The sequence below is a fragment of the Eimeria maxima genome, genomic scaffold (assembly GCF_000499605.1).
Source record: "Eimeria maxima Weybridge genomic scaffold, Emw_scaff152, whole genome shotgun sequence".
Classification (NCBI taxonomy): Eukaryota; Apicomplexa; class Conoidasida; order Eucoccidiorida; family Eimeriidae; genus Eimeria; species Eimeria maxima.
Window position 1 is genome coordinate 21,583 of NW_013564464.1, and position 9,175 is coordinate 30,757.

The 9,175-nt window shown below is 48.9% G+C and overlaps 3 protein-coding genes across 3 annotated transcripts; 1 reads left to right on the top strand and 2 right to left on the bottom strand.

The window, feature by feature from the left end:
- Positions 1-1,775: 1,775 nt before the first annotated feature.
- Positions 1,776-2,702, bottom strand: EMWEY_00018070 (hypothetical protein, conserved; the record flags this gene model as incomplete). The annotated part of the gene is made up of 4 exons (XM_013480013.1): positions 1,776-1,901; positions 2,074-2,287; positions 2,428-2,492; positions 2,616-2,702. The coding sequence occupies 4 exons, from the start codon at positions 2,700-2,702 to the stop codon at positions 1,776-1,778; spliced, it is 492 nt and encodes a 163-aa protein (XP_013335467.1).
- Positions 2,703-3,620: 918 nt separating this feature from the next.
- Positions 3,621-4,628, top strand: EMWEY_00018080 (prefoldin subunit 5, putative; the record flags this gene model as incomplete). Its single annotated transcript, XM_013480014.1, has 4 exons — positions 3,621-3,719; positions 3,958-4,125; positions 4,262-4,356; positions 4,466-4,628. 4 exons carry the CDS (start codon positions 3,621-3,623, stop codon positions 4,626-4,628), a joined length of 525 nt encoding a protein of 174 aa, XP_013335468.1.
- A 633-nt stretch (positions 4,629-5,261) lies between these two features.
- Positions 5,262-8,874, bottom strand: EMWEY_00018090 (hypothetical protein, conserved; the record flags this gene model as incomplete). Its single annotated transcript, XM_013480015.1, has 4 exons — positions 5,262-6,248; positions 6,846-7,307; positions 7,405-7,848; positions 8,071-8,874. The coding sequence occupies 4 exons, from the start codon at positions 8,872-8,874 to the stop codon at positions 5,262-5,264; spliced, it is 2,697 nt and encodes an 898-aa protein (XP_013335469.1).
- Between the last annotated feature and the right edge of the window lie 301 nt (positions 8,875-9,175).

The following is a 9,175-nucleotide window of genomic DNA, read 5'->3' on the forward strand; positions in this document are numbered from 1 at the left end:
TCCTACCGCCATTTTCGTGAATTTCCTCTGGATATGGGGGCTTTGCAGTGGAGTCAGAGGTACTCCATCTTACACTTGAGGCCTCAACGAGAGACGACGCCTGCCTCAACACTTCAAGGCCCGGCGAGTCTTGCCTCAGCAGTCCCTGAGTTTCCAAGCCGGTGCCTGGCAAAATAAGGCGATTCTGCCGACTGTATGCAAGGCCACTACGACAGAGTGACAAGGTAATGACGGAAACAATTGTGCATATGGCGATACCTTGGCCCATTTCGGGAAATATGCGTCTTTTCAAAAAAACTGTGCTGCTGGTTCATGCTGAAAGAATTGTCATTCCTCCTAGAGGTCAACTGGCAGGGCATCCAAGGCCACCTGCGGCATGACGAGAGATTAGAGTGAGTAAATCCCTTCAGAAGCATGTAATCAACTTCACTATACAAAAGAAAACCATTGGAAACTGTCTCAAAGGGTTAGCCGAGTTGCATATGGCTCAGATATTCACCTTTACGCGCATGTCTCTGCCGGTGTGGCCCCCAAGGACTGGCCCGTTTCAACGGTCCAGCTGCTGGCGATTACAGGCCTCTTTTTGTCCATATTTTTCAGTGAAATTCAGTTTTATTCATGATGTATATTGATAAATATCATTGCTACAGTATGGCTAGCTAATATGGCAGACGCCTCAGTAGCAATCCATCTCTCCACCATGAGCCACAACGTACCACTGGTTGACGGCCTAGTGCTGCAGTTAGCGACACGTTCTACTCCAACACCGGGACAGAAGTCCAAGCAGTAATACTTCATGTAACCATATAAACTCACAGTCAAGGTTCAACTACTCCTCAATGCTATTTCAGTAAATCGTCCGTTGGACAGCAACAATTGTGCGGACTGCCGCAGCAGCTACGCCATGTGAATACACGGTCTTGCCACCTCTGTACGTTGAATACCGCATATTAGCACCACTAATAAAGTTTTTTAATGCGCATATCACTACAGCATGTGGCTCTCAACTCATGGATTGGGATAGATCCATTGCGTGCTATAAAATATCCGTCCCCATCCCCGGAAGAAGCACGATGAGCTCTAGTGGTAGTCATCATTAAGTTTGCACATGACAGAATTCACGAAGCCCTAGGTGCCCACCCATTGCTCACTGCAGACAATGCTCATCCCCTAGGCAGAACGATCTCCTCTTGAAGCCTCAACAGTGTTTTGGCCCTCCTCGCATGGTCTGGTTAGAAAGTGATACACCCGCAACCTTACACGTAATAAAACTATATGCAGAGAGCCCTCCCAAGCGATGGAGGTCCAGGGCCCTTCCCCTATAAGCTGATTCTGCTGTGCTAGGTCCTGTACGATCGAAATAACTGCTCTCACAGAAGGTCAGAAACTCTAGCTGGAAGGCATAGGGTCTTTAAAAGAAGGTTGATCTGCAGCACTGATACAGCTGCTGACCCCCGGCCACACGCATGTTAATGCGGCAACTGGCCTGGGGTATTTGTATCTGCATACAATGCCTACAATCAAGTAAGTGAACTTGGAGCCCCATGTTCACTAAGGAATAATTATGGGGTCTGGGAACAGATGGGTCACACGAGAACTCAGTTCGTTATCACCAATGCAGAGGTCCCAGCGGAGCAGGATGCCGCCGTCGATTGTTTGAGCCATAAGGGCAAAAAAAGGCAAACGTGCATATGAACACCAGAAGACGTGTTGAGGCAGACGGATACTGCTGACACTCAGGAAGAAATGCTCAACTACAAGGTCTCCGCGAGTACTCATGAATTGATATTTCCGCTCTCTTGTCCTAGGGGCTGCAATAGCAAGTCGAACGTGGGCCCCACTGGCAATGTGCCGTTTCTTTGCAGCGCCTTGCACAGAGATTCAACGTCCAGCTCTCTTACCTAAGGGGAGAGAGTAGCAGATGTACAGTTCCCACATTTCTCCCGAGCAAGCACTGCAATCTCGTCGCGTTGTACAAACTGTCAACAGGGCCAACGACTCTCCCAATAATTTCTACCACAAGCAACAGCACAAAGAGAACGCGACAGTGCCTAAACTGCAAACTGTTCGTACCTCGCCGTTTCCGGAGGTCGACGCCGCAGCTGTGGTTGGAGGCTCCTCAGTCGGACCGGATGTGCGAGAAGTCGTGCGACACTGGGGACCACTGCCTCTATCTGTCCGACGGCTGCCAGTTGGTATATCGCCTCGCGACGTTGCAAGCAGCAATTTAGCTTCATCAATTGCTTTTTCAAACGCAACTTGGACAGCCACCGACAGCAGGCGTGTTCTGAAACGAAACAAAACAAAAGAAATAAAACAAACAAAAAAACAAAACAAAACAACGGAATAGAACGAGAAAATTGCAATGAAAGAAATCTGATCTGCTGCTGCCATGCGGAAGTCTGGTGTGGTTCGATTTCTGCTTACGCTGCTGTGTCCGTTGTGGTGCACCCTACTCGACTAAGGTGGTAGTTTGTTACTTCGTCCAGTATCTGCGGAACAATAAGTAGGCGCAAGGAGTTGCACACACGCGAATGCACTTCAAAAGATCAAACGAAAACTATTAAAGGCAAATACCAACCACAGCAAAGCCACTGTTCAGGAGCAACGCCTACCGCAGGCTCATGAGTGGAGAGCGTCTGTAGAAGTTGTTCATCGCGAGGCCCGAGAATCTCCTCCAAGTCCAGCACGGATTTGTCCATAGTCTTCGCCACCTAGTCCCGTTATTAGAATACAGCACAGCCGTTGGGACGGTCTTCGTTCAAAGCAAACTGGCCAATATGCTACTGCAGACAACGGCAAATCTCATCCGTTTGGAACGCCTGAGGGCGCCGCTGAGTAAACACTGTCAACTCCACCTCCCTTCTGGCCCCAATTTTTGCCAGGATGTTGATCCGAACTCTCTCATGAGAACCGTGGGAGAATTTACTTCACAATCGAGGGTAAAGACGTCAGTGGACGAACAAGTTGCTCCCCTATCACCCTCTCCAGCGGCGTCCGTCAGAGTGAACTAACTGTGAATTTTCAAATTAATATCTGGCGATTATAGACGCAATCCTAACAAAAGTAATTGATTTTAGTGTTTGCACCCGCATTCGACAAGATTTCCTCTAAGTTATTGTGCCCAGTCCGCATGCAGCCCTGGAAAAAAACAGCGCCCATGCTGGGCGCCTCCTTCGGTACTGAGTCCAGAAGCTTGGCCTCCTAAAATAAAATGCTTTCTTAGAATATGAATTGCTGCAGCTGAAAATCGTGAGAGTCAGCAGTCTTGAATATATTAGGGGATTCCTGGCGAGCCGCCGACTCCTCTCACCTCGCGACAGGCAGTGAGTTTTGTTGCAGATCCCCTGTGAAAAGGACTATCTGATAATCCCTCTACATCTACATAAGTGTCTCTATTCGTAACTTTACAGTTTCGAGGCCTTGTGACAAAGTCAGCAGCGGCCTTGAGAGGGTGACCCTCCGTGGAACGTCATCAGCATCTTTTCTGCGCGCTCCAGTAGGGCCACTAGATCATTGGGCGCTTGTCGTAGTCAATCTTTCCTATACCAATGCGTAAGAAGAAGCTGCGTTAGCTAGCCGTTTACTTCGATAGTTCGCTGTGCATGCGTGTTGCAGAAATGGCGGCCTCTCCCGCCGACACTGTCGAACAACACATCGCGAACTTAAACAGCCTTACTCTCAATCAGTGCAGCGCACTTGCGAGGCGTACGGAAGCGGTACGTGACTAGGTAGACACTGTATCCTTGGCCGATTTGTGAGCACTGCAACGCAACCCTCAAGCATATTTCACGTAATTGCACAATTTGCCGCGTGCGTAGGTTGCGTTTTTGCCAACATAGTATCTTTCTTAGCAGTTGTAATTTGCAGTTCGTCCGTTTAGTTCGTCTTTGCGCAATGCTGCACACCTCCAGTGCAGTCTCCCCTATGAGCGAATGTGGTCCTTGCTATGCTCAGGAACTTCAAAATATATCGAGCCACTTATCGCAACTGCGAGTTGCTGCAGCTCGCCTTGCTGAGTCTCGAGAGGCGCTGACCCAGCTTGACTCCCACATACAAAGGCAAAAACAGAAGGGAGAAACGGCAGAAGTTCTCGTGCCTCTCACTGGTGCTCTCTACGCGAAGGTAGCATCAAAAAACACATTCTTGCCATATACACGTGTATCTATGGCGCTCGCGAAGATGTTGGAACTTGCCATAGGAGCAGTTGCTCTGAACATGCTTTGGCACATGCACTGGTTTGTTTCTTACGGGTGCGCAGGGTCGACTGCAGTGCGACGATAAAGTTCTTGTAGATATCGGTGCAGGGTACATGCTCCAGAAGACATGTAAAGATGCCAAGAAGGACGGAGAGAGGTGAACAGCGCGAGCTTTGTGGTGACTGTTGCACTATAAATGTTACCGTGGGCAACCAAAGCTCCTCTGCTCATTGGAAGCTTGTTGCTTTGGTGGTGGTGCCTTGTAGGACATTGAACCTTGTATCCGAGCAACAGGGAAAGCTGGAAAAAATGCTCAGTGAGAAACAGAAGCAGCTCGAGGTGCTTGTGGCAACGCTGAACCAGAAGGTATTGGAGAAGCAAGCTTCCGCTCAGGCTGCGGCTGCTGCTGATCAGAGCACTGCAGCGTGAATTCGTGTCAGCGTGGCAAGTTGCAGCCTTCATCTGAATCTCAACAGTCATTCACGGTCACGGCTGTTGGATATGATCTTTCAGGGCTTCTTGGGCTCTGCATTTCCAACCACTACTGTTTTGTATTCGAACTTAGCTCGCTTCTTCCTTTCAGAGGTTCTCTTGTTAAGTGAAGCTGCCAAGGTACGGAAAGATGCGGGTGCTTTCCGAAAAGCTATCTCCCGTGCTTCGGCATTGTGAAATGGTATTGTGGGTTAGCTTGGTTTATGCCTGGTTGTCTGCCGGTATTCTTCAAGCCATCTAGCCTCATCCGCAAGTGCATTGAACCTTGTTTCTATTCTAAGTGGAAACGTGCTGGGTGAAGGACTTCCTTGGTCCTGCAGCTTCCAAACTTTAATGCTTTTTGGACTTGTTCAGTTATGGAGGCATTCTTCTTACTTAAGGCGTGAGAATGCGAACAGGGATTGCTTACAGGGCCGGTGCTAGAACCACTTGCGTCCTGAGCTTACTTTAAGTCTCCTATGTACTGGCAGCTCTGTGGGAAGCTCTGTTGCCATATTTTGCGTACATAGGCAAACGGATGCGCGTTAGATTAAAAATCATTTGGGCAGAGTCTTCAGTCCCATTGTAAATTCACGATTCTGATGCTGCCATGAAGCAGTCTAGCCACTCTGTTGGGAGGGGGCAGGAACAACAGTACGGAGTTCGGGATAGGAATGCATCACGAAATGGAATTACAGAGACATACTGAGTCGGGACCTGCATATCCCTGTGCAGGCCCAATGTAATGCCGAGTCTGCACTTGCCGGTGCTCCCGTCGAAAAGCAGAACACAAGTCTGATTCTTGACACTCCTTTTCCCCGCAAGCCGACCCAGAGAGCAACTGCCCACAGCGGCGAGCTGTTCGTAAGATTCCGAAGCATCACCACATAACCATCTGCTTTTCGTTGTCATTTGGGACACAGATGGCCGCTGGGCTCCAGCTGACTTCGCCCTGGCTTCCGTGGCCTTTGGGGGATGACTCATGGGGTTAGCGCTAGAGCCAGAACGCAAAGAAAAGTGCAATTCTTCCTTGAATGCCTCCGTTACTATCGGAGTTCTGGAAAAAAGGTAAAATATCAGCATTCGACGGATCCGCACGACTCCCTTATCATCTGGGCCAGGCAGGTGCACGGGCGATGTGCTTCCAAAGAGCCCCAGCTGCAACAAGTAGTTCTTCTGCTTTCCTGAGCCATGCGATGGGGGGGGGTCCTGAAGCGAATCTAGGAACAGCATGAGACGCCATTGATGTAATGCTGCCGGGAGCGAAATGTCGTAGGGTTGAGGAGGCGGCGCTGTCTGGATAGCTTCGCCTCCACGGAACATAATTAGCCCCCCTTGGGCATCTTTGGTTAACGGAACATCAGAATCTTGTCGTTGCTGAAGGGCATCATTCTCAGCGCCGCTTCTGTGTTTCTGTAGAGTTACAAGGATATTGTCCTCATTTGAGCAGTCTGGCGCGTCTTCAGTGAGCTCATCAACTTGCCCACCCCCTGTGGCAGCTCCCTCCGTGTTCTGACAGGAGTTGTCAAAGGCTTGAAGCAGTTCTAGCAGAATGGGGTCTTTCATTAAGAAGCTCCCCTGGTACGGTATGCCAACAAAAACAGCACGGGAGCACATTTTATATGTTTAGTTGGCGGCGTGAAGTCCTTCAATTGGTTGCAGGTCAGTTTTAAGCCTACCATTGAGCCTTGCGTGTTGACAAAATATAAATAAAATAGCTTTGGTAAACGTCTTATTATTCCAATTTTAGTACCTAGTAACTTATTTAGTGGGCTATTAAGCACTATTTTAATGGTAGCTCCTTCCAGGTTATCTTCCTCTTTGCATTTGGTTAAATTTGATTGATTGAATGCAATAGCTAATGTGATAGAAGAACAACTGGAGCTACGGACTCCCCTTTAGTACGCTATTATCTTACTTACTAGCTATTCACGTACGGAGCTTTCTGAAGACAGCCTTACTTCATTGATTCTCTGCACTATCCTATGACTTTTACGATATAGACTTACTGTGAATAGAAGGGGAATCCCCTTATAGTTACTATGCTGTTAAGATTCTATTCACAGTAAAAGTCAACTGTACAAGATAGAAGAAACTTTAGAGTCTATATATTTTAGTATAAGTGTTAGAAAGTACCGTTTAATTTTTACAATTGCAGTCTCCATCTGTCCTTACCTGAACTGCGTCGAGAATGCCGGTCACAAAACAGAGCTTCCCAGCATCTGCACTGATTTGCTGGCCAGTCTCCCTTGCCAGTTCTGCTTCGAGCTGGATTAGCTCTTTTTCGGCTAAGTACAGTGAGTAGCAAGTGCCGCAAACGGGAGACTCGGCTGAGAGCTGCTGTTTTCTAGCCTGGTGGAAAAACAGTACTTCAACTCCCCTCTTGCGCATGTGGTGCTGAGCTTCCAGCATCATTCGGTGATTTAGCATGCGGTTAAGCGACTTTTTGCTCCGGCTTAGTCCACACATTGCGCAGACGGATGGCTGCGCTAGGGAAGCTTGCTGCCTCCGGAGCAAAGCAGCACTAGCTTTCAAGGCCCCATCATCGGGTTCATCATCATCATCCCTCTTGGTGGCGTCCAACTTCAGCGCAGAATCTACGCGAGGGCCAGACTGTCTCAATGTGAAGGATTTCACCTGTGCGTTCGTCAAACATCGCTGCAATCTGCTGCAAGGTGTTCCATATTTGCTGGTTTGCTCCAGTTTTTGTTACTACACTGCCTTCCGAACGCACCTGCAAGAAGTACATTTTGCCGTTCCATGCCTTGATGAGGTCCACAACTAATGCTTCCAACCACACCTTGAAGAGCGTCTGAGTCAGTAGCGTTAGTTTCCGGGCAATCTCAGATGCTTCAGCAAGGCTTGCCCCAGATAAGGTAAATACGTCAAATGTGCTGTTGGGGCCACCGACCGCTTGTTTTGATGGATCAGCATTTGTGTCTTCCTCATTATAGTAATAGTCGGCATCCCGTGGCCTTCGAACAGGAAATGCATTATCGCAGCTGACACAGAACTGTCCAGTGATGTCTAAGTTGGCGGCCCGACCCTCTTCCGGAGTCAGCTTGTTGACCAAAGTGAAACCGACAGGCATGCTGCCTGCGCGCCAAGCTGCCCTCGTCAACTGGCATCGCGAATGTTTCTTTCCATGAACAAAGACCTTCAGGAACCACGCACGATCCTGGTTGCGCAAATTTTCACGGTATTGGAATTCAGCAAGGAGACAACGTCACCCAATGCCGTGTGTGGCATATGTAGCGAAAGCCAATCAAAAGTGCATGTCTATGGAAATGTGGAGGCTTCATATTGCGTCAATGTGAAATTTGGTACAGTTCGCCAATGAAGAACCAACAGAAAACGCGGCATGGTTCTGGCGAGTGCTCCATAACTTGTGATGACGCACTTGCACTAGACGCTCCGATGAGGAGTCTGCTAGAAGAGAACTTGTGCTGGGAAGATCGAGTGCTTTCGTGATATTTTTGTTTGCTGCTGCGTAGTGAGGCTGCTTAACTAGAGCCGCCGGTGCGGCCATGACAGTTTCGATAGTGCGCCTCTGGTCAATGCGTTGCAGTTTGGGACTAGACCGCAGCCGCATTTTGCCACCAGGGAACCCAGCGGAGGCCAAATACAGTGCCGCATTCTTCTCGAAGAGCTTAGAAGCAGAGAAGTCTTCTTTTATTATCCACCCATTACAGGCTGCTTCGGGAAGTGATAGCTGCTGGGAGAAAGAGTTGTCCGATTTGAGGGCTTGGGGATTGTTTGTTATATAATAACACTCTGTAGACGTTGAGTACAGTGTGTCGGGAAGCAATACGTCAAGATTTTTGCATAACCGGTCTAAAAATGCTGGAGATTGACGTCGGCAGGCTATAAGCGCTTTCCACCATCCTGTGGCAGGCTGGGCGGGCAATTCACTATAGTATTTGGGATCGCTGTGCGCAAAAGTGAACCGAGATTCGAACTTATCACTGCGCGACTTCCTAGATCCATTGAGCATCGCTGCATGCTGTGCCGCTCCTCTCTTGAAACAAGATATGCTCGGTATATCTCGTTGTGATTTGCTGCTCCACGGTCTTTCCGGACTCGCGTCAAAGCGAGTTGTGCCTGTTTCCGGCCTCTCCTTACGGGGCTCATTTCGGCCCAACGGCAACTTTCCCCGTTCTCGATCGACGCGATCACTCAAGTTTTTTTTTTCCTCGGATCTCATCGCAGCCGTTTCAGGCGAGAGAGCTTACTTGTTAGTGGTACACCTCAACAGTAAGCAATAGGCCCGCTCGACGATACGGAACTTCGCTTGTCTTCCTAAGCCACCCTTCATTGCAAGTAGCTGCTCTTATACATGTGAGGGGAATAACCTTTTATATGATCTGTCACGGGGGAGAACACTGGCACGCAAAGCGTTCATTCTACAGCCAGCCCCATTGTAGACGGCTCTGTCAAGCGGCGGTTGTCGCATTTTCGGAGAGGAAAGAAACGCAATAACATGCGCAAAGTTAACACTGGACGGG